At 41.1% G+C, this 26146-nt stretch overlaps 1 protein-coding gene and 1 non-coding gene across 2 annotated transcripts; one reads left to right on the top strand and one right to left on the bottom strand.

Annotated features, from left to right (window-relative positions):
• Positions 1–8295: 8295 nt before the first annotated feature.
• LOC123331899 (histone H2B type F-M-like) lies at positions 8296–8694 on the bottom strand. Its single transcript, XM_044937066.2, has one exon. It carries the CDS (start codon positions 8692–8694, stop codon positions 8296–8298), a length of 399 nt encoding a protein of 132 aa, XP_044793001.2.
• A 7960-nt stretch (positions 8695–16654) lies between these two features.
• LOC112582451 lies at positions 16655–16761 on the top strand. The gene has a single exon (XR_003106981.1). It is a non-coding gene; the product is annotated as a U6 spliceosomal RNA (small nuclear RNA).
• Positions 16762–26146: the final 9385 nt, after the last annotated feature.

The following is a 26146-nucleotide window of genomic DNA, read 5'->3' as shown; positions in this document are numbered from 1 at the left end:
GCTCCTGGAGTAGGTGATGGACAGGAGGGGCTGGAGTGCTGCAGTCACTGGGGTTGCTCAGCCTTCTTGATGGTCCAACTCTCACATCCATACATGACTACTGGAAAGACCATAGCTTTGACTAGACAGACCTTTGTTGGCAAAGTAATGTCTCTGCTTTTTAATATGCTGTCCAGCTTGGTCATAGCTTTTCTTCCAAGGAACAATTGTCTTTGATTTTATGGTTGTAGTCACCATTTGCAGTGATTTTGGAGCCCCACCACCACCACCACCAAGAAAACTCCCTCACTGTCCCCACTGTTTCCCCATCTACTTGCTGTGAAATGATGGGATAGATGCCATGATCCTCTTTTTCTGGATTTTGAGTTTTAAACCAACTTTTTCACTCTTCTCTGTCACTTTCATCTAGAGGCTCTTTAGTTCCTCTTTGCTTTCTGCCATGAGGGTGTTATCATCTGTGTATCTGAGGTTATTGATATTTCTCCTAGCAATCTTGTTTCCAGCTTGTGCTTCATCCACACCAGCGTTTCTCATGATGTACTCTGCATATAAGTTAAATAAGCAGGGTGACAATATACAGCCTTGATGTACTCCTTTCCCAATTTCTAAACAGTCTGTTGTTCCATGTTCAGTTCTAACTGTTGCTTCCTGACCTGCATACAGATTTCTCAAGAGGCAGATCAGGTGGTCTGGTATTCCCATCTCTTTCAGAATTTTCCACAGTTTCTTGTGATCCACACAGTCAAAGGCTTTGGCATAGTTGATAAAGCAGAAATAGATGTTTTTTCTGGAACTGTCTTGCTTTTTCGATGATCCAATAGATGTTGGCAATTTGATCTCTGGTTCCTCTGCCTTTTCTAAATCCAACTTGAACATCTGGAAGTTCAAGGTCCATGTACTGTTGAAGCCTGGATTGGAGAATTTTGAGCATTACTTTGCTAGCATGTGAGATGAGTGCAATTGTGCGCTAGTTTGAGCACTCTTTGATATTGCCTTTCTTTGGGATTAGAATGAAAATTGACCTTTTCCAGTCCTGTGGCCACTGCTGAGTTTTCCAAATTTGCTGGCATATTGAGTGCAGCACTTTCACAGCATCATCTTTAAGGATTTGAAATAGCATAATTGGAATTCCATCACCTCCACTAGCTTTGTTCGTAGTGATGCTTCCCAAGGCCCACTTGACTTCACATTCCAGGTTGTCTGGCTCTAGGTGAGTGATCATGCCATCATAATTACCTAGGTCATGAAGATCCTTTTTGTATAGGTCTTCTGTGTATTCTTGCCACCTCTTCTTAATATCTTCTGCTTCTGTTAGGTCTATACCATTTTTGTCCTTTATTGTGCCCATCTTTGCATGAAATGTTCCCCTGGTATCTCTAATTTTCTTGAAGAGATCTCTAGTCTTTCCCATTCTATTGTTTTCCTCTGTTTATTTGCACTGATCACAAAAGAAGACTTTCTTAACTCTCTTTCTATTCCTTGGAACTCTGCATTTGAAGGGGTATATCTTTCCTTGTCTTGTTTGCTTTTCACTTCTCTTCTTTACACAGCTATTTGTAAGGCCTCCTCAAACAGCCTCAGCCTCCTCAAAAGCCATTTTGCTTTTTTGCATTTCCTTTTCTTGGAGGTGGTCTAGATCCCTGTCTCCCGTATAATGTCACGAACCCCCGTCTATAGTTCTTCAGGCACTTTGTCTAGCAGATCGAATCCCTTGAATCTATTTGTCACTTCCACCGTATAATTGTAAGGGATTTGATTTAGGTCATACCTGAATGCTCTAGTGGTTTTCCCTTCTCTCTTCCATGTAAGCATGAATTTGGCAATAAAAAGTTCATGATCTGAGCCACAATCAGCTCCTGGTCTTGTTTTTGCAAACTGTATAGAGCTTCTCCATCTTTGGCTGCAAAGAATACAATCAGTCTGATTTTGGTGTTGACCATCTGGTGATGTCCATGTGTAGAGTATTTTCTTGTGTTGTTGGAAGAGGGTGTTTGCTATGACCAGTTCAGTCTCTGTGCAAAACTCTGTTAGCCTTTGCCCTGCTTCATGCTGCACTTCAAGGCCAAATTTGCCTGTTACTCCAGGTATCTCTTGACTTCCTACTATTGCATTTCAGTCCACTATAATGAAAAGGACATCTTTTTGGGGTGTTAGTTCTAGAAGGTCTTGTAGGTCTTCATAGAACCGTTCAACTTCAGCTTCTTCAGCATTACTGGTCAGGGCATAGACTTGGATTACTCTGATATTGAATTATTGCCTTGGAAACAAACAGATCATTCAGCATCCAAGTACTGCATTTCAGACTCTTTTGTTGGCTGTGATGGCTACTCCATTTCTTCTAAGGGATTCTTGCCCACAGTAGTAGATATAATGATCATCCTAGTTAAATTCAACCATTCCAGTCCACTTTAGCTCGCTGATTCCTAAAATGTTGACGTTCACATTTGCCATCTCCTGTTTGACCACTTCCAATTTGCCTTGATTCATGGACCTAATATTCCAGGTTCCTATGCAATATTGCTCTTTACAGCATCGGACTTTCCTTCCATCACCAGTCACATCCACAACTGGGTGTTGTTTCTGCTTTGGCTCCATCTCTTCATTCTTTCTGGAGTTATTTCTCCCCTGATCTCCAGTAGCATATTGGGCGCCTACCCACCTGGGGAGTTCATCTTTCAGTGTCCTATGTTTTTGCCTTTTCATACTGTTCATGGGGTCCTCAAGGCAAGAATACTGAAGTGGTTTGCCATTCCCTTCTCCAGTGGACCACATTTTGTCTGAACGCTCCATCGTGACCTGTCCGTCTTGGGTGGCCCTACACGGCATGGCTCATAGTTTTACTGAGTTGGACAAGGCTGTGGTCCATGGGATCAGGTCGGTTAGTTTTCTGTGATTGTGGTTTCAGTCTGTCTGCCCTCTGATGCAGAAGGATAAGAGGCTTATGAAAGCTTCCTGATGGGAGAGACTGACTGAGGGGGAAACTGGGTCTTGTTCTGATGGGTGGGACCATGCTCAATAAATCTTTAATCCAATTTTCTGTTGATGAGTGGAGCTGTGTTCCCTCCCTCTTATTTACCTGGGGCCAAACTATGGTGGACGTAATGAAGATAGTGGCGACCTCCTTCAAAAGGCCCCATGCATGCACTGCTACACTCAGTGCCCCCAACCCTGCAGCAGGCCACCACCAACCTACATCTCCACTGGAGACTCCTGGACACTCCCAGGCAAGTCTGGGTCAGTCTCTTGTGGGGTCACTGCTCCTTTCTCCTGGGTCCTGGTGCACACAAGGTTCTGTTTGTGCGCTTCAAGAGTCTATTTCCCAGTCCTGTGTAAGTTCTGGCCGCTTTATGGTGGGGTTAATGGCGGCCTCCTCCAAGAGTGCTTATGCCATACCCAAGTCTGCTGCACCCAGGGCCCCTGCCCCTGTGGCAGTCCATTGCTGACTCATACCTACACAGAAGACACTCGAACCCAGTTCTTTCTCAGTCTACGTGGGGTCTCTGGGTCCTGGTGCACACAAGGTTTGTTCGAGCCCTCTGAGTGTCTCTGGCAGAGATGGGGTGTGATTCTAAAGGTGAATTCGCCCCTCCTACCGTCTTGCTGGGGCTTCTCTGACCTTGGACGTGGGGTATCTCCTCAGGGCTGCTCCAGGGCCACACAGCCATGGAAACCAGTATTGCCCAACACACTTCCGTATTCTTGCTGGAGAACCCTGCTCCCTGACAGAGAAGCCTGGCAGGCCAGTCTCCAGGGTCACAAAGAGTAGGACACTACCGAAGCGACCCCACATGCAGAGGCGCAAGACTTTTTTTGCCTGTGGCAGCTCTGCCCCAGTGAGAGTTGAGGGTGAAGGTGGCACAGCTGCTTGTCTTGCGGGGACCCTGGCAGCACCAGGTGTGCAGGGACACGGACTGGTGCACATAACTCCTGCACAGGAGTTATGGCCCTATCAGAGTCTTTTTTCGAGCCTCTTGTAGCTGGCGATCAGAAGGCCTCTTTGGCCAGTCTTTGTCCATAGCTCCACCCGTTCAGGCACTTAGAGGGCTTCCTTGCCTGGGGACCTTCTCTGTTGTTTGGCACATCAGGCACATATAGGGGCCCCCCTGGCTGGGGTTCTACTCTGTAGATTGGCACATCAGGCACTTAAAGGGGTACCCTGGGTGGGGTCCTACTCTGTAGTTCAGTGCGTCAGGTGCTTGCTGGGCCAGCCTCTCTATTATTGTTCAGCTGCCAATGCTGGCACTGTGGGGAGAGAGAGGCTATGGTGATGGCTCCACCCCCAAACGTGACTCAGCAGAATCGCCTAGCTTCCATGGCTGCCTGGCTTTCCTCCACAGGCATTTCCCACCACAGCCTCCTCCCTCACATCCCCTTGATAAGTCTCTCCACAGTCAACAGCCGCCCTCGCTTTGGGATTGCTCCACAATCCCTAAACTCCAGCTACCAGCCGCTGCACCTTCCAGGGGATCTGCATCCCTGTCTTGGGTATGTATGGTTGCAAGGACTGTCTGATTCTCATTCCATTTAGGCTGCCACAGATCAGCTGTTTCACTCTCAGCCTTAAATGTTTCTCCTCTGACTCAGACAATTGCCCTGATGTGGGGATCCGACCCTTGCTTCAGTTCCCCCACCTGCCGAGGACAGGTCCAGTCCTACTAACACTCCTGTTTTTCCCCCTGGTTCCTTCATCCTACCAAGGTTTGGGTGGGGCTATATATTATTTTCCGCTGGTCAATAACTCCTGTCCATTCTCAGCTGGTGTTCTGCATGCACTTCTGTGTCTGAAGGTGTATTCCTGATGTATCCATGGAGAGAGATGTACTCCACGTCCACCTATTCCTCTGCCATCTTATTCTCCTGTATGAATCTTTAAAACAATTTCAAAAACCAGGAAATAAGAAAATTGAAATGTGTGTGAAATTTTTGTTTTGCCAGTTCTGTACTATATATCAGTCCCCATTTATATATTTAAACGTTTGATTAACTAGGATATGTGGAACATATGTGAATAAACTGGGATATGTGGGGAAAGTATAATAGAGGTAGTGGATGGGTATATCAGTTTCTTCACTTTATCTATTGCATATCACACATAAACTGCTTCTGAAGAACTCCATAGTACACTTTGGGAGAATGAGAATAAACTGGGAAATGAAATTGCTAGGAAAATCATTCAGAGCTTGCCAAACTCTGTGATGACTGACCTAGAGAAAACACTACAGCTGGGGTCAAGAGGTTGGAATTTTGTAGATCCTCTTAGCTTTTCTCTCATTGTTTTGCTGAGAGTCACATCCTTTACAGATTTCTACATCCAATAACAGTGGTACTGATAAATTCTTTTTAACTTTAAATTTTTTTATGGATATATTCATGAGTTGCAATATTATATTTGTTCAGGTTTACAACATAGTGCTTCAGTTGTTTTATATATTATACTGCGTTTACATTTATTAATAGGTAATTGGTATATTACTCTGTGCTGTACAGCATATCCTTGTTGCTTAAAGTTCAAAATTAATAACTTAAAATATAATGAAATATTAAGTTCTAATGAAAACCATTGTAAATTAAAAAGGACCGAAATCACAGAGTGCTTTCTCTCTCTCCAAGGATGTAGTAAGCTTGAAATCAATCTTTTAAAAAAGAAATAGGAGAATAGAATTATGGATAGTGAGAAGGGGAGGAGAGGGTGAGATGCATGGAAAGAGTAACATGGAAATTTACATTACCATATGTAAAATAGATAGCCAACGGGAATTGGCTGTATGGCTCAGGAAACTCAATCAGGGGCTCTGTATCAAACTAGAGCGGTTGGATGTGGAGGGAGATGGCAGGGAGTTCCAAAAGGGAGGGGATATATGTATACCCTAGGCTGTTTCATGTTGAGGTTTGACAGAAACAGCAAAATTCTGTAAAGCAATAATCCTTCAATAAAAATTAATTAATTAAAAAATAAAAAGTATCTCAAAATAAACAAAAATAAAAGGAATAGGAAAATCACCAACTACTTTGAAATTCAGCAATATACTTATAGAAATAAAAATGGCAATGCACCAAGAAGAAAACATAATGGACATTAAATTCAGTAAATACTATCATAAGCAATAGCAGTCAAATATGTGAGGTAGAAGGAGTCATCTTATTTCTCTTAATTGCTGAACATCCTCCTCCTCCTTATTTTGATGCAAGGAGCTAGAGACATGTCCCACAACAAGAAATGGATGCATGCATGTGCACTAAGTCTCTTCAGTTGTGTCCCACTCTTTGTGACCCTATGAACTCTGGCCTACCAGGCTACTCTGTCCCTTGGAATTACCCAGGAAAGAATACTGGAGTGGGTTTTCATGCCCTCCTCCAGGGAACCTTCTCCATCTAGGGACAGAACCTGGGTCTCCTGTGTCGCCTGCATTGCAGGCAGGTTCTTTACTACCGGCACCACCTGGGAAGACCCAAGAAATGGATGTGCACATGCTAAGCCACTTCAGTCGTGTCTGACTCTTTGAGACCCTATGGATTGTAACCCGCTAGGCTTCTCTGTCCATGGAACTTTCCAGTAAGAATACTGGAGTGGGGTGCCATGCCTTTCTCCAGGGCATCTTCCCAATCCAGGGGTTGAATCCATGGCTCTTACGTCTCCCACATAAGAAGGCAGGTTCTTTACCACTAGCACCACCTGGGAAGCCCCAAGAAATGGATGCCTGTGCTTAAATCGCCCTGGTTAAAAGCAGGTGCTTGAATGTAAAAACATCAGGGAAACTATCACCCCACGTTCCTGCTCCATCTTCTAGGCTGAGTGTCAGAGGAAGGTTGTTATTTGTTCAGCCCTCCTCACTCTACCATACGTTTGGCCAATTGCTTTATCTCATGGGCTACCAGTCCCTCATTGGCTGCTACTGTGGAGACTGTGGCTACGTTCACTGTCACTGGACTATCCCATCATCCCTGCAAGTTTGCAATTCAGTCAGGATTTTTTTTTTTTAAGCAAAATGTTCTAGGTTGCAAACAAAAAATAGGGTCAGAGAAATCTGGATAAGGTAATTTCAGAAGATATGGTGCTTGATTCCAGAAATTTAGAATTTTCTTATTTAACACTGTGTTTGAGTCCTATTTTACACATGGAAGTGAATTGGGATTGAAGGAAGAATGGGTAAATGTGATTTTTATATCTGCTACTGCTGGTGCAGTGGTAAAGAATCTGACTGCCAATGCAGGAGACAAAAGAGACACAGCTTCTATCCCTCGGTCAGAAAGATCCCCTGGAGTAGGAAATGACAACCCAGTTCAGTATTCTTGCTTGGAAATTTTCAAGGAGATAGGAGCCTGGTGGGCTCCTGTCCATGGGGTCAGAAAGAGTCGGACATGACTGAGTGACTGAGCACACATACACACACACACACTGCTCTTTGTGTGCCTGTGTGCTACCTTGCTTCAGTGGGGCTCGACTCTTTGCAGACGCTATGGACTGTAGCCCACCAGGCTCCTCTCTCCATGGGGATTCGCTAGGAAAATGCTGGAGAGGGTTGCCATGCCCTCCTCTCGGGGATCTTTATGACCCAGGGATGGAACCTGCCTCTCCTGTGACTCTTGCATTGCAGGCGGATTCTTTACTGCTGAGCCACCCGGGAAGACCACACTGTTTTTTTCTCGGATGCTATATCTCCTATCGCTTAGAGTCAGACACGACTGAGCGACTTCACTTTCCCTTTTCACTTTCATGTAGTGGAGAAGAAAATGGCAACCCACTCCAGCGTTCTTGCCTGGAGAATCCCAGGGACGGGGGAGCCTGGTGGGCTGCCGTCTATGGGGATCACACAGAGTCGGACACGCCTGAAGTGACTTAGCATAGCATAGCATAGCATACCCCATATAAAAATCTCTGGATGATACCTAAATATAGATGGGAGAATGAAAATGGAAAAGGCCAATGAAACTTGTAGGGAGAGAATTTTGACCATAAAGATCCCTAAACTTACGGAGAAACCACGAATAGAAATAACCATTTAGGAAAGTGACGAGTTGCGAAAAGTACAGGGTTTTCCATCGAACATATGACACAACCGACACATATTGAAGCAAAGTTCAGGAGGTTTTTAATGTTTTCGTTGAGGTAGAAATGTTTTAAAGATTGAATGTAGGGCCTAAGGGGAGAACCCTTAAGTCTGGTTTGCGATGGTCAGACAGTCCTGAGGCAGTTCATCTGCAGGTGTGGTATCTGATGAGCGACTTGGTGGCCTCGGTTATGGCATGCTTGCGGAGCTCCCCAGGCAACAGAAGACGCACAGCTGTCTCGATGTCTTAGTGCGTGATGGTGCGGCGCTTGTTGTAGCGGGCCAGGCGCCCGGCCTCCTCGGCAATCCGCTCAAACATATCTTTCACGAACGAATCCAGGATGTTCACGGAGTCGTGGGAAAGACTCAGGCCTTTATGCATTTGCCTCAGCACCCCGGGGAAATAGGTAGCAAAACTTGAGAAATTGTCCTTACGGCAGTGCCGGCGACGGCGACGGCGGCCATTAGCTGTCTTCTGCTTTGCCTGTTTTGGTTCCGCATCATACGGCTCTGGTTTGGAGGTCTCCGCTTTCGCCTTCTCCGTTTCAGAGGGCTCAGTTACGGAGGTGCCAGTTTCTTTGGTTATCACGTCTTCCTCATAGCTGTCAGAGGATGGTTGGGACACGACAGAGCCACCATTCCCCATAGCTCAGCCCAGAAGAACAGTGAGGGGGTTGAAGGGCATTGGCCGAATTTATAGGCCCTGCTTTCCCTGACGTCACAGACACTGTCCTTATCTGATTGGATGCAAGGCAGGGAGGCGTGTTACTATGGCAGCCCATGTCACGTGACACTGGACGTCCCACTTCCCAACTCCTGATGCGCCCCTCGCCCACGTTTAACCCCTAGTCAGGGAAACTTCCCTGGTGGCTCTGACGGTAAAATGTCTGTCTACAATGCGGGAGACCTGGGTTTGATCCCTGGGTAGGGAAGATTTCATGGCGAAGGAAATGACAACCCACTCCAGTACTCTTGCCTAGAAAATCCCGTGGATGGAGGAGCTTGGTGTCCATGTGGTCACAAAGAGGCGGACACAACTGAGCGACTTCACTTTCACTTTCAGCCAAACCCAGTGAAATTCACCTAAGTTGAAAAATGAAATAATCAGTTAGAGCTTCATGAGAGAGTATGACATACCTCCATAACTCAAGCTCTTTCAGGCATCAGAGTGACTCATGTCACTTGATGTACATTTTACTCTAACACAGACTCTTCTCCAGACTGATCTACAGTGGCATGAGCAAAAGGTCCTGGTTTCCTCAGCAGAGTGCTCCTGAAAATCATAGGAATTAAATGTACAGCTATTATCTCCAAAATTTATCAAAACCAATGATCAGTATGAAGAGAATGACAAAATCCCATTCTCCAAATACAGAACACAAACAGAAATAGGAATACTTATACATACACACTAAAAATATTTAACATTTTGCAAATTATAAATTCTTTTCTTAAATATTATTTAGGTCCCCCAAATACCACACGTACTAGAATTGATTAATTATTTATAGTGGTTATTTCTCAAAAAATGATCACTCTTATTGCTGAAAAGCCACTAGGGTGAGAGAAAACAAATTAAAAAAGAGAGAAATAAAACACCTAGAAATAAACGTACCTAAGGTAGTGAAAGACCTGTACTTAGAAAAAATAAGACCCTGATCAAAGAAAGTGAAGATAATACAAACAGAGGGAAAGGTTTACCTTGTTTATGGATTGGAAAAATTGATATTGTTAAAATAAACATGCTATCCAAGGCAATCCACATACTCAATGCAATTGCTATGAACATACCAGGGCATTTCCCACAAAACTAGAACAGACAATTTTAAATTTTGTATAGAAAATGAAAGATCCTGAATCGCCAAAACCATCTTAAGGAAGAAGATCAGAACTGGAGGAATCAGGTTCCCTGACTTTGAACTATATCAGAAAACTACATTAATCCAATCAGTATAGTATTGGCACAAAAACAGATATGTGGAACCGAAGAGAGAGCCCAGAAATAAACCTATGTGCTTATGGTCAATTAATCTATAATAAAAAAGACAAGAATATACAGTGGAGAGAAGACAATCTCTTCCCTAAGTGGTGCTGGCATAACTGGATAGCTACATGCAATAAAGTAAAATTAGAACATTCTCTAACAGCATATACAAAAATAAACTCAAAATGAACTAAAGACCTAAATAAAATACATATATTATGTAGGAAGTAATTTTAAGAAACAATCCATTAGATATTTTAATGAGCTGTGTTGCTTTCATATTTGTAAATTCAGAAATTAAATGAACATATCAGTCATTAAAAAAAAAACATTAAAAATACAAAACAATTGGGTTTTAAAGAGATAACTGGGACCTCAAAGGTCTCTGATACACAAGAAATGTAGGACAGAGAAGGGAAAAGCAGTTTGATGTTGAAGACTGGAAGGGGGAGTAACACTAGTAATTATTCACTTCAGTTGATGATTGAGGAAATAAAAGAGCCTAGTGGGCTGTCACCTTGCAATATTGTGGTTCACTGTAAAGGCAAAATAAGGGAAATGGCTTCACGGCTGAGTTAACAATTTGCAAGTCTCAACTCACGGATGATGGTGTTGATAGGATAGGCATACCCCATTCAGAAACCTTTTCAACATTACCATTGTTTCTGGATTCACTTATAAAGAGGACCCCAACACAGCATAGAAGTTAAGTGCAACAAAAATTCAGGAAAAAAAAACCCACTTCACACTCCCTAGAATCAGAAGTTTCTACCCTAACTCATTCAGATGATCTAATGTCATTTTTTTCCAGCCCTTATTCTCTTGTTTTTGAAGTGGAAAACCTTCATGGTTTTCAGCTTAACATCCTAGGGATGGTGAGGGCATTCATCAGAGAAGCTAAAAAGTTCATGTTGACTCCATGTCAGCCAAGGAGGGACTCAAACTGGTAGCCACAGTCACCGAGCCACCCTACAGCGAGGTTATCCTAACTAAACCAATAATGGTCTTCCTGGGGTGTTCGGGTCTGGTGACAGTAGTGTAAGAAGTATGATTATTTACCTATTGTTCATTTTATAAAACTAATTAAGATCATTTAAATATTATATAAGTATTAGAAAATGGCCAAATAGTAAAGAATCCACTTGCAATGCAGGAGACTCAGGTCCAATCCCTGGGTCCGGAAGATCCCCTGGAGGAGGAAATGGAATCCCACTCCAGTGTTCTTGCCTGGAAAATTCCATGGACAGAAGAGCGAGGCAGGTTACAGTCCATGGAGTCACAAAGAGTCAGACACGACTGAGCGACTAATACTTTGAACACTTTCAAGTATTCTAGATCTCCTGTACAAAATGCTAGTGATTGGGTCAATTAAACACATTCATTTATTGTCTCATACTTGTGGAGGCTCTAAGTCCAAATCAAGGTTTCATCTGAGTTGGATCTTATGCAAGGTGTGAATGCATAAGGGGCCTCCATTCCTGGCCATTTTCCTTGGCTTGTAAATAGCTGAAATCTCCCTATACCTCCCCACATTTTCTTCCCTATATGTATGTATCTATGTCTGATTTTCCCTTGTTTAGTTCAGTTCAGTTCATTTCAGTTGCTCAGTCATGTCCGACTCTTTGCGACCCCATGAACCACAGCATGCCAGGCCTCCCTGTCCGTCACCAACTCCCGGAGTCCACCCAAACCCATATCCATTGTGTCGGTGATGCCATCCAACCATCTCATCCTCTGTCATCCCCTTCTCCTCCTGCCCTCAATCTTTCCCAGCATCAGGGTCTTTTCCAGTGAGTCAGCTCTCCGCATCAGGTGGCCCAAGTATTGGACTTTCAGCTTCAACATCAATCCCTCCAATGAACACCCAGGACTGATCTCCTTTAGGATGGACTGGTTGGATCTCCTTGCAGTCCCAGGGACTCTCAAGAGTCTTCTCCAACACCACAGTTCAAAAGCATCAATTCTTCGGCGCTCAGCTTTCTTTATAGTCCATCTCTCACATCCATACATGACTACTGGAAAAACCATAGCCTTGACTAGACGGACGTTTGTTAGCAAAGTAATGTCTCTGCTTTTTGATATGCTATCTAGGTTGATCATAACTTTTCTTCCAAGGAGCAAGCGTCTTTTAATTTCATTGCTGCAATCACCATCTGCAGTGATTTTGGAGCCCAGAAAAATAAAGTCAGCCACTGTTTCCACTGTTTCCCCATCTATATGCCATGAAGTGATGGGACCAGATGCCATGATCTTAGTTTCCTGAATGTTGAGCTTTAAGCCAACTTTTTCACTCTCCTCTTTCACTTTCATCAAGAGGCTCTTCCCTTTTCATATGGATATAACTCATTTGGATTAAGACCTATTCTAGTGAACAAATTTTAACTTGATTACTTGGTAAATACTCTATCTCCAAATATGATCACATATGAGTGTTTATGGCATAGATACATTAATTTTAGAGGCATAAAATCAACCCATAGGAGATATGCATTTTGAACTAATTGTGGGCATATCTCTTGCTTCTTCCATCTTATTAAGAGAACACTGGTGACCACTTATGAGAAACAAGGTAGCCCCACCACAGTCCTTTTCACAATTCTGTGAATGTTCAGTAATTTTATTTTAGTATTTTATGTCTTCTTCCCTCTGTGAGGGAGAAGATAGTCTGTCATTCTCAATTATTACTAAGTATTCTTTACACCTACAGTTGTAATTGCTTCCTATTGTATAGGATATAAGAGCCCGTAAAGTACACCACTCTCAGCCAAACATTGAGATAAAATCCTGATAATCCATGAAATCAAACTTTTCCTGAGCACTTCAGGAAAGGGACAGGGCTCTACAGGACAGAAAAAAACAGAAGACTTTCTTTAAACTGGCAGAACCTCATGAGATAAAGAAAAAGAATTGAGGTCCTCATTTCACGCCAGTCAGAATGGCTGCTACCCAAAAGTCTACAAGCAATAAATGACGAGAGGGTATGGAGAAAAGGGAACCCTCTTACACTGTTGGTGGGATGCAAACTAGTACAGCCACTATGGAGAACAGTGTGGATATTCCTTAAAAAACTGGAAATAGAACTGCCATATGACCCAGCAATCCCACTGCTGGGCATACACACCGAGGAAAACAGAATTGAAAGAGACATGTGTACCCCAATGTTCATCACAGCACTGTTTATAATAGCCAGGACATGGAAGCAACCTAGATGTCCATCAGCAGAGGAATAGATAAGAAAGCTGTAGTACATATACACAATGAAATATTACTCAGACATTAAAAAGAATGCATTTGAATCAGTTCTAATGAGGTGGATGAAACTGGAGCTGATTATACAGAGTGAAGTAAGGCAGAAAGAAAAACACCAATACAGTATACTAACGCATATATATGGAATTTAGAAAGATGGTAATGATAACCCCGTATGCGAGACAGTAAAAGAAACACAGATGTATAGAACAGTCTTTTGGACTCTGTGGGAGAGGGCAAGGGGTGGGATGGTATGGGAGAATGGCATTGAAACATGTAAATTATCATATGTGAAACAGATCGCCAGTCCAGGTTTGATGCATGATACAGGGTGCTCGGGGCTGGTGCACTGGGATGACCCAGAGGCATGGGATGGGGAGGGAGGTGGGAGGGGGGTTCAGGATGGGGAACACATGTACACCCATGGCATATTCAAGTCAATGTATGGCAAAACCAATACAATATTGTAAAGTAAAATAAATAAATAAGTAAAACTGAAAAAAAAAAGAAGAATTGAGGTCCTGGGGCAAGATACTAGAGATCGCCTCCCTTAGTAGTACAGGTATGAAGTGGACAGTACCTATTCCAAAACGGGCAATGAAGGTCTGTATTTTTCGGTCCAATATGGAAGAATTCTGATGGGTTATACCTCCAGGGATCTCTTTGGTCAAGGCAGTAAATATTTAGGATAAATGAGCCTCATTGTCAAGAATATTATTTACTATTTTGTGTAAAATTAGAGAAATCTTATGAGAGAATTTTTTAAAAAGAATATGATTCTCAAGGAGGCCAGGCAAATCTTCCACCAAAGCAATGTTAAGAAAATATCTCTAGGTGGGACCTTGAGATGATCGTAGACAACCTGAATATAATTTTGGAAATGAAAAGCTCATTTCAGAGCCATTGCATTTTTGAAAAGGGAACTCTAGACCCATAGGAAAGAGACAGTATTTCACAGAATTATTTCATTGCTATTGTGCTCATTGTTGTTGCTTTCAATATCCCCGTGTTTACCCATATGACATACGAATGTTTTTCCAAGCAATTCCTGTCCATTGCTATTATGTGTGAATTCCTGTAAGAAATCTAACCCACTCATATTTTTATTGGGCTAGGTGTGTTTTACATTAGGTGAATCCAATAATCAAATACAGGCATTAGGAAACCAGTTTTACAACTGCACCATGCAGGCCATGAAGACAGAAGTGCATGGGCGACTGACACTTGATACCTAGGAAGGAGGGAGGGACAATGGGGTTCAATGTTGAAGACCAAGAGGGGAAATGAGCATATATAGTTGTTCACTTCAGAGGGTGATTGAAGAACTCAGCCACCTAATGAATAATCATGATCTAATGGTGTTGGCTATTGCAAATACAAGTTAGGACAAGAGTTTTCTGCTTAAGTAACAAACTATAAGTTTAAACCCTAGGGAGACAGTTAAAATTTTTTTCAACATAATCTGTATGATAGAATTTATTGTAAAACATAAACGAGAGCTGAAACTCGTTCAGGTCAAGCTACTGCAGAAATAACTGCAGTATACAGAGGCATTGTGAAATTCATCAATCTTTGAGAAGTGAAGATAAGCAGAAATCATATAGCGTGGTGGGCCTGATGCTTGAGCAGGTATTTTGTCAGGCACCTGAGGGAAGTTTGTTTTAAGTAGGAGTAATATATAAGGTTACTGTGCTTGTGGAAGTAAATAGCCTGGCTTGTGTAATATATCCGTCTGAAAAATCAGAGTCTTTTACCATATTCTGGTAGGTGAAGGGCATCACCCAGAGCCACATGGCTACTGAATTAGAACTGACACCAGGATCCAGGTGATTCCCTGAATCTCACTTCAGTGTCTGATCCATTAGGCATGGTTTTGCCTTTGAGTGATTATATCAGAGGATAACAGAAACCATGCTTCTTTTGATGAACCTGCTTGATAGGAAATATCTCAGTTTAAAAGAATAACCTTCAATGATCTCAAATCTCCGTTTGGAAATTAATTCAAGTGGGGAGCATATAATGAAGTGTTTCCCTTAACCATTCTCCAATATCATGCAAGGACAGCTTCTTATGCTTTTCCTTTTCCCTTAATGTTTTTCTCAAAACTACCCAATTTATGACTCTGTGGAAATTCACTTTTCACAATTAAGAAAGATGGATTACAACTAAAATGCCAGGTGTTGGAGGACCCAAAAAGAAGAGAACCTTGAGGAATATGAGAAAACTCTGTGTCCCTAAGTCAGAAAAATTAGACATTCAGACCAGGTCTGTCTGAGTTCCTTTCACCAAGAAATCTGTACGTACATTCTCCTTGCTGTCAACCTGTGTGTTTCTTTGTCTGTATACATGGCCCTACAAGTGGGAGAGGATGTCTATAATTGTTAGAAATTTCACTCCACTTCAGTGTGAAAGCTGTGGCATGCAACATAGGATTCCACTAAATAGTAGGTGTCCTCTCCTAGTGGTAAGTAAAGAGCAAACCAATCGAAAGACAATCATCATAATATAGTGAACAAAACACTTATTTCTATGGCCATACCCTGTGTATGGCACCCAAAAACATCTCAAGAAGCTTATCTTTTATTTCAGTGGCTATTGGATTCAGGAATATTGCTCATCCCTGAGTATTCCTTTCAATGAGAGGTCCTATCTGTTTCCCCCTCTTCTTGAGCTGATGAAGCCAGTGATTATTTTGCACAAAGAATAAAATATAGTGGAAATTATGCCAATTACAGGACTATTTTTTCAGAAGGAATGTCCTTCTGCCTTGCTGTTTGAGGCCATAGGGCTAAAATGGAAAAAGGTCGTTTTATCTTGCTGGACCTCCCCACAAGAAAAGAGGCCCCTTTCAGCACCAGGTATGTGTGTGAAGGTTGCCTGGAACTTTGCAGTGTAGCTTAGACATATGGTGATTACCACTGAGTGATCTTAGGATGGTTTAGATTTTTAAGGGATATTTACATTTCACATTTGGAAATTGCTTGTGTAAAAAAATTTAAAATCCTCCCATTATAAATTGTAATATACAAAGTTATTTTAAACACTATTTTAAATACTCAGATGTGCTTGAAACGTGGCTCAAATCAATAGACAGCTGACACACACACATAATTCTAAATGATTGACTATATCCGTAGTGAAAAACTGGACTTTTTTTCTCATAAGAAAGCAAGGACCAAGGAAAATTCTAATTTTTGTCTTTAGCTATGGGTGAGGAATAAAATGTTGCCTAAAGAATTTGTAACCAAAAGAATGCCCTGGTGTAGCTTTGGTATTTTAATTAATACTATTAGCATGGCCCAAGTAATTTCTGTTTGCAAACTCATATATATGGAAAATGCAAATCTAATTGTGTCTAGAGGAACTTAACCCTTTGCTCACTTTGGCAGCACATATACTAAAATTGGAACAATACAGAGAAAATTAGCATGGCCCCTGTGCAAGGATGACACACAAATTTGTGAAGCATTCCACATTTGTAAGACTGAACCAGGAAGAAATTGAAATTATGAACAACCCCAATACAAGCACTGAAATTGAAGCTGTGATCAGAAACCTCCCAAAAAACAAAAGCCCAGGACCAGATGGCTTCACAGGAGAATTCTATCAAACATTTAGAGAAGAGATAGTGCCTATCCTTCTAAAGCTCTTTCAAAACATTGCAGAAGAAAGAACACTTCCAAACTGATTTTACGAGACCCCATCACCATGATACCAAAACCAGACAAAGACAACACAAGAAAAGAAAGCTACAGGCCAATATCACTGATGAACATAGATGCAAAAATCTTCAACAAAATTTTAGCAAACAGAATTCAGCAACACATCAACAAGCTCATACACCATGATCAAGTTGGGTTTATTCCAGGGATGCAAGGATTCTTCAATATATGCAAATCAATCGTTGTGAAACTCCATATTAACAAATTGAAAGATAAAAACCATATGATTATCTCAATAGATGCATAAAAAGCCTTTGACAAAATTCAGTACCCATTTATGATTAAAACTCTTCAAAAAATGGGCATAGAAGGAACCTACCACAACATAGTAAAGGCCATATATGATAACCCTACAGCAAACATTATCCTCAATGGTGAAAAACTGAAAGCATTCCCCCTAAGATCAGGAACAAGACAAGGGTGTCCACTTTCACCACTATTATTCAACATAGTCCTGGAAGTCCTAGCTACAGGAATCAGAGAAGAAAAAATAATAAAAGGAACCCAGATTGGAAAAGAAGATGTAAAGCTCTCACTGTTTTGCAGATGACATGATACTGTACATAGAAACCCTAACAATAGTATCAAAAACTTACTAGGGCCAATCAGTGAATTTAGCAAAGTTGCAGGATACAAAATCAATACACAGAAATCACTTGCATTTCTATAAACTAACAACGAAAAATCAGAATGAGAAATTGAGGAATCAATCCCATTCACCATTGCAACAAAAAGAATTAAATGTCTAGGAACATAAACCTAATCAAGGCTTCTACAAACATTCCTACAGTTAAAGCCCTCCTGATCAAACACAAATTCCCCCTCCAAAATGATAGCACCAGCATAAACAATAAACCAAGATGGAAACTTGTAAAGACTTATAATCAGATACAAAGTACAAGAAATGTACTTAGCATATTTAGATGATAAGATACATACAATATGAGCCATAAATAGCTAATTATCAAAAGACAAATAAACTTTCTAGTACTGAACACCATAATCACTGGAATAGAAGAGTAAAGAAATTTTAAACAGCTGGGACACAAATGGAGAGAGAATATATGATCCAGAAGATAGATGAAAGAAATACTACAGAATACTTCATAAACAGAATAAAAGAATTAAATGGAGGTCAAGAAACCTAAGAAATGAACTAAGAAAATATATCTCCTTGGCATACCAGAAGTGACAAATATTCCTTGGAAGTTCCTTTACCATAGTTGTTTTGTTGAAAGTTTTCACTTACATCTCAGGTTCAAAGGATTTGTTAACAAAATAAGCCACTCGTTATATACAAATAAATAATACAAATATTTATTAGAAGATTATCTAACTTACTTGCAATATACCAACATTTAAAAAAAGAGAGAAATAGAGGAGAGGATACATCATCAAATTGGATTTTGACTAACATCCAGACTTAAACAGCACTGGGAAGTGACACAACACATCTGGAGCTCCAGTTGGGAGAAGGTCCCAGGTAGCACGTCCACTCCATTGGTGAGACTTCAAAGACTTCAGTTCAGGGTTCCCTACTTATAATCCCAGGCCCCAAATTGATTATCATCATCAATCTGTGAGCAAAGCTGCAGGTCTGGTATTATGTTAATTTTTTCCAAATGCTGTATGCTTTGTTCTTTAAAACTTGGAGTGTTGCTAAATCCAGGAATGGTTGCCCAGACCTCCTCCAGGGACTTAACAAATTCCAAAGTCCTCTTCCTATCTATCTATTGTGTATTTCTTCCACATTCACATCAGGTGTGGCTGACACCCAAAGCAGTAGTCAGGGCAGTGTCCCCGTAGTTCAGAAGCAAGTTCAGTGGCCTGTTCTGTCTCTGACACCTAAACAAGACTATTTATTTAATTTGCCTAAGAATAGTAAATATGATTTTTCATGTCTTGAATGTCCTTTCTTCTGAATTAAGTTCTAAGGATGATAAGGTGTTTAGTGTGCAGGACATTTATGCACTCTCAATGCCCGAGAAAGGGATGGGAAGAAGACAGGTGTGGGGAGAGGAAGAAGTACACATCTAATGCAGACTCTTCAAAATTATTTTGTGATCCCATGCTGAATTCTGAAGGTAAAATGAGTCATTAAACTCACTTCACACTGGCCCAACATAGTCAGATCTTTATGCCACCTCCTTTATCAGTCCTTGGAGGTGGGCCAACTCAGGAAGTACAAGGCATTGGACAAGGCAGCTCTGTGAGGCAACCTGAAGTGGCTCATGACAAAGGACTGGCAGTAAGTCTGTCCTTGTTGTGGTGTTCTGAGTGGTCCATCTTCGAGTCTACCAAAGCCTTATCATGATACTTAGGCTAGGAATGCAGCACTACATGGGTGGTTTCTTACTCTCACTATTTGCTTTCAGCTTCCATTTATTTATGTTAGGAGATTTACTGTCATAGTCTTTGGCATGGCTCTGTAGACAATGTGTCTTTTTGTTTGCTAGTATGATCTATATGCTAACTTTGTCTGTAGCTTTACTATGATGTGTCCAGGTGAGCTTTCTGAATCTATGGAAACACAGCCTTCCTAAATTCTGGAAAGTATCAATTGTTTCTCTGTGAATATTATTATTCTAAAGTTTAGCCAGGTTACCACTTCTGGCATGTGTACAAGTTGCATTTAATATCTCCTTACTCCATTTCTTATGTCTTTTGGCATCTCTTTAATCTTTCACTTCATTTATCATTCTATGAGGTATTCTATATAATTTCTTTCATCTGTTTTCTAATTCAACAACTTTCCATCCAACTGTATGTTATCTACTGTTTAAAATTTCTTGCAAGAAATTTATAAGTATACAATAATCTTAGGAAACTTGAACATCCCACTTACAGCAATAGACAGATAATTTAGATAGAAAATCAATAAGGAGACAGCAGTGGCCTCAATGACATGTTAGTCCAATTGGATGTAATAAATATTTACAGAACATTCCATCCAAAATCAGCAGAATATACATTCTTTTCAAGTGCACTTGGAATATTGTCCAGGATAGACCACATGCTATGCCACAAAAAACCCAAGTCTCAACAAACTTAATAGAACAGAAAATGTACCAAGTATTTTCTCTAACCACACTGTATGAAATTAGAAAATAATTACATAAAGAAAATGCAAAAACCACAAACACATTCAGACTAAATAATATGAGAGTAAAAAACCAATGGATCTGTGAAGAAATCAAAAAAGAAGTTAGAGAATACCTGGAGACAAGTGAAAATAAAAACACATCATTCCAAAATCTATGGGATTCAGCAAAAGCAGTTCTAAGAGGAAAGCTTATAGCCATACAAGCCTAACTCAAGAACCAAGGAACATCTCAAATAAACAACCTAACCAACCATCTAAAGGAATTAGAAAAATAACAAACCAAGCCCAAGGTCAGCACAAGGAAGGAAATAATAAAGATCAGAGAGGAAATCAATAAAATAGAGACAAGACAGAAATAGTAATTTGAAAGGAGCCTGGGTCACACCCAGTAAGAGGCAGTGGTCAAGACCATCCCCAAGAAAAAGAAATGCAAAATGGCAAAATGGTTGTCTGATGAGGCCTTACAAATAGCTGAGAAAAGAAGAGAAGCTAAAGGTAAAGGAGAAAAGGAAAGAATGCAGAGTTCCAAATAATAGCAAGGAGAGATAAGAAAGCCTTCCTCAGTGATCAATGCAAAGAAATTGAGGAAAACAATAGAATCGGATAGACTAGAGATCTCTTCAAGAAAACTACAGATACAAAAGGAATATTTCATGCAAAGATGGGCACAATAAAGGACAGAAAGCATATGGATCTACCGGAAGCAGAAGATATTAAGAAGAGGTGGCAAGAATACACAGAAGAACTATATAAAAAAGATGTTCACGACCCAGATAATCACGATGGTGTGATCACTCACTAGAGCCAGACATCCTGGAATGTGAAATCAAGTGGGCCTTAGGAAGCATCACTACAAACAAAGCTAGGGGAGGTGATGGAATTCCAGTTGAACTATTTCAAATCCCAAAAGATAATGCTTTGAAAGTGCTGCACTCAATATGCCAGCAAATCTTGAAAACTTAGCAGTGGCCACAGGACTGGAAAAGGTCAGTTTTCATTGCAATCCCAAAGAAAGGCAATGCCAAAGAATGCTCAAACTACCACACAATAGAACTCATCTCACATGCTAGCAAAGATATGCCCAAAATTCTCGAAGGCGGGTTTCAGCAGTCCATGAACTGTGAACTTCCAGATGTTCAAGCTGATTTTAGAAAAGGCAGAGGAACCAGAGATCAAATTGCCAACATCCACTGGATCGTGGAAAAAGCAAGAGAGCTCCAGAAAAACATCTACTTCTGCTTTTTTGACTATGCCAAAGCCTTTGACTGTGTAGATCACAACAAACTGGAAAATTCTGAAAGAGATGGGAATACCAGACCCCCTCACCTGCCTCCTGAGAAATCTGTATGCAGGTCAAGGAGCAACAGTTAAAACTGGACATGGAAAAACAGTCTGGTTCCAAATTGGGAAAGGAGTACACCAAGGCTGTATATTACCACCCTGCTTATTTAACATATATGCAGAGTACATCATGAGAAATGCTGGTGTGGATGAAGCACAAGCTGGAATCAAGATTGCTAGGAGAAATATCAATAACCTCAGATACGCAGATGATAACACCCTCATGGCAGAAAGCAAAGAGGAACTTAAAAGCTTCTTGTGAAAGTGAAAGAGGAGAGTGAAAAGGTTGGCTTGAAACTTAACATCCAGAAAACTAAGATCATGGCATCTGGTCCCATCACTTGATGGTAAATAGATGAGGAAACAATGGAAACAGTGAGAGACTTGTTTTCCTGGGCTCCAAAATCACTGAAGATTGTGCAGCCATGAAATTAAAAAACACTTGCTCCTTGGAAGGAAAGCTATGACCAACCTGGACAACATATTAAAAAGCAGAGACATTGCTTTGCCAACAAATATCCATCTAGTCAAACTATGGTCTTTCCAGTAGTCATGTATGGATCTGAGAGTTGGACTATAAAGAAAGCTGAGCACCGAAGAATTGGTGCTTTTGAACTGTGATGATGGAGAAGACCCTTGAGAGTCCCTTGGACTGCAAGGAGATTAAACCAATCAATCCTAAAGGAAATCAGTCCTGAATATTCATTGGAAGGACTGATGCTAAAGCTGAAGCTTCAATATTTTGGCCACCTTATGTGAAGAACTGACTCACTGGGAAAGACCCTGATTCTGGGGAAAATTGAAGGCAGAAGGAGAAGGGGATGATAGAGGATGAGATGGTTGGATGGCATCACCGACTCAATGGACATGAGTTTGAGCAAGACAGGGGAGTTGGTGATGGACAGAAAAACCTGGCATGCTGCAATCCATGGGGTCACAAAGAGTCAGACATGACTGAGTGACTGAACTGACTGACCTTGGAGTGTATCCTGGAGAGGTAGGAGAAAACTGTAACTAATTCTGGGAACATAGATATTGTGATAGCCATTTTGGAAAACTTTTTCTACCACATGGTCACTGGTGCTGGCAAGTGTCATTCTGACATCTTCCCCCTAGCATATAAGCCTCAGGGCTGAGCTTTGCTCCTGACCACCAGCCTATAGGCACCAGGATTGAATGTCTCACATCAGGTAACTAGCCAGGCAGAGACACAGGCCCATCCACCAGCAGTCAGTATGACTTTTGATGCCCTGAGCCCACAGGTGCCACTGGACACAAGCCTGTCCACCACAGTGCCTAGGATCTGTCCCACACATGAGAGCACAGGCACTAGACCTGGGACACCCAGGGTCCTGCAGCCAGAGCCCCAGGACCCAGCTCTGCCCACCATGGAGCTGCTAGTAGCCCTAGGACAGCCTGGGCCTCAGTCCCACCCACCAGCAGGTCAGCACCAGCTCTGAGATACCTTGGACTCCTCAGCCAGCTGTGCCAGGACCCAGCCCCACTCACCAGTGAACCAGCATTAGGTTTTGGTTACACTAGAGCTTGCAGCCAGCTCTATCGGGAAAGGGCTCCATCCAACAGAAGGTGGAATCTAGATCTAGGCTGCTTTTGGATCCTGTCCAGCAGCTGCTTGAGTACCTTTGTCTGTGAGGCAGCCCCAAGGGCTTGTCATTGAACAGATGTTGATGTGCCATGGATGAGATGCACACTCAGGGTTGCTGTCCAATCTGGGTTACCAAAATTGTTACCAACCAAACTTGGGTCTGCAATACTGCACATAGTAAAGCCAATCTACTGACACCAGGTTGTGGCAAAGGGAAGTCCACCGTTTATGGCAAGCATCAAGCAAGGAGCATGGACAGCTAATACTCAAAAGATCTGAACTCTATAGTGGCTTTCAGGGAAGGGTTTTTAAAGACAGAGTGAGGGAAAGGGTTGCGGGGTGCGTGACCAGCTCATGGACATTCTTCTGATTCGTTGGTGATGAAGTGTAATCAACTTTCTAGTTCCAACCGGTTTGGGGTCTACATGCTTGTGGTCAGCATAGAGTTAACTTCTTTCACCTGATGAGGGTTTTAGTATTTGCAAAACAGCTCAAAGTATATGGCTTAGAATATTATCTATAGCCCTTCAGGAGAAACTGAAGGTCCTTGATTTCAGGTAATGGCCAAACTATTATTATTTTGTCTTGCTTGAGTGTTTTCCTTTGCCTCTGTACTCTCTGACTTCTCTGATTAAGCTTTACTCTTTGGAATTCAGGGAAGATATAGCATGCTAAACTTTTTCTGCAAACAAGAGGCAAGTGGAAGACATATGGGGATGGGGTCTGTCCCAGGAAGGCCACATAGTGTCCTGCTCGGTTACAGTAATGTGTAATGATACTATTAATGGGCTCATTGGTCCTCAGTCAGAGCTCGTGAATATGATGAGCTACCAGACTGATTCCAAACTGCTCTGGAAATACCAGAACTTTATGCACAATCTTTGCTCAGGCATTGCCCCCTTTATGCCTGCTCTATTCTGAAAAGCTCCCTGTAGTATCCTACTCTGGCTCATACAGGTCTCCACTGAAGGTAAAATCCTGTATGTCTTTGGTGTCTACAAAGGGGTTTTATACTTTTTAGGATGAGCTCCCATAGAAATGGGAGGTTACAAATCAATTAAAAGTAATGGGAAAATCACCACCTGCCTTTGAGTTAAATAATAACTTACAGAAACACAAAAAGCCAACAGGCTAAGAGGAAAACACAATGGAAATTAGATTATATTAACAATACCGTTAATATTAATATTGAAACAATGCAAAGACAAGGTCATCTTACGTTTGTTTTTTTTTTTTTTTTTTTTTTTTGGCTGCTCACCATCTTTCTCTTAGCTTAATGCAAAGGTCAAGAGAGATGTCCCTCTTCCAGCTATGGATTCATATCATCAAATAACCATTTTTGAAAGAAGCTTCAAGGAAGCACATCCAGGTTTATCTCAGGTCAGCTCCCCACACATTTGAGACAATGCCTGTGGCTCACAGGCTGCAGGACCCTCATTGGCTGTTCCACTAGACACTGGTGCTTAAGCTACTCTCATTGGGCACTCCTGTTATCCTATGATACATAATTGTAGGTCACAAAATTTTTTCTTTTAAATGTCATAAGAAATCGAAGGTGAAAAATTAGAATTGGGTAAGTCTGAACAAATAGGAATAATAACTTCATAATTCAGGGATCTGGAGAAGTAAACTGATATTTTTGTACTATTGTTGGTTTCTCATTTATGTATATTAGATAATTTTGAATATGGGGTATGTTGAAAGAAGTTTGATTGTGGTAACTTTGACTTTTCTTATCAGTTTCTTCATTTTACTTTTTTTTCATTTCCCACATAAAACTTCTGGATTACTGTACCCTATCTCTTAGATAGTTAGATAATAAAAGAGGTAAATAAAACATTTACAAAAATGATAATGACCCTAGAGATCACCAGAAAGGATGAAACAGGAATTGCTTCTTGAACTTTCAAATTCAGCTATTTCTGCAATGTGTTTTGGTTTATGCTCACATTTTACAATGTTGAAAAATGTTTGAATGGGGTATGCTTGTCGAATTAAAACTATTTTCCAAGGGTGGGAATAAAGCCCTTGCTCTAATTTGTATTTTCAGTAGCTAACACTGTTAGATCATGATTACTGTTTAGTAATCATGTTTAAAAAATCACTGTTTAACACTGTTAGATCATGATTACTGTTTTCCTCAGTAACCCTCTAAAGTGAATAATTACATATTCTCATTTCCCCTCCAGGTCATTACCATCAAACCCCATTTTCCCTCCCTCCCTCCTTCCTAGAGGTCATGTGTGTCACTCACCCTTGCACTTCTGTCTTCATGGCCCATATGGTGCAATTGTAACACTGGTTTATTAATGCATGTATTTGATTATTGGATTCACTAAATGGAAAACACACCTAGTACAATAAAACATCCTAGTTACTTTACAGGAATTCATACATAATATGTATGATAAGATATATAAGATATGAAAGCCTTCCTAAGTGAACAATGCAAGAAATAGAGGAAAACAACAGAATGGGAAAGACTAGAGATCTCTTCAAGAAAATTGGAGATATCAAGGGAATATTTCATGCAAAGATGGCACAATAAAGGACAGAAATGGTATGGATCTAATAGAAGCAGAAGATATTAAGAAGAGATGGCAAAAGTACACAGAAAAAAGTACACAAAAAAGATCTTCATGACCCAGATAACCAAGATGGTGTGATCACTCACCTAGAGCCAGACATCCTGGAATGTGAAGTAAAGTGGGCCTTAGGAATCATCACTATGAACAAAGCTAGTGGAGATGATGGAATTCCAGTTGAACTATTTCAAATTCTAAAAGATGATGCTGTTAAAGTGCTTCACTCAATATGCCAGAAAATCTTGAAAACTCAGCAGTGGCCACAGGACTGGAAAAGGTCAGTTTTCATTCCAATCCCAAAGAAGGGCAATGCCAAGTAATGTTCACACTATCGCACAATTGCACACATCTCACACACTAGCAAAATAATGCTCAAAATTCTCCAAGCCAGGCTTCAACAGTACATGAACTGTAAACTTCCAGATGTTCAAGCTGAAATGCAATATTTGTGTGCAATTTCAAAAGCAACAGAGTGATCTTGAATCATTTTCAAAGGAAACCATTCAAC

Source organism: Bubalus bubalis, chromosome X (assembly GCF_019923935.1).
Source record: "Bubalus bubalis isolate 160015118507 breed Murrah chromosome X, NDDB_SH_1, whole genome shotgun sequence".
Taxonomy (NCBI): Eukaryota; Metazoa; Chordata; class Mammalia; order Artiodactyla; family Bovidae; genus Bubalus; species Bubalus bubalis.
This window is presented reverse-complemented; position numbering and strand designations above follow the sequence as displayed.

Coding starts and splice junctions, on each gene's coding strand:
- LOC123331899 (XM_044937066.2), bottom strand. CDS start 8,694: ATGGGGAATGGTGGCTCTGTCGTGTCCCAACCATCCTCTGACAGCTAT.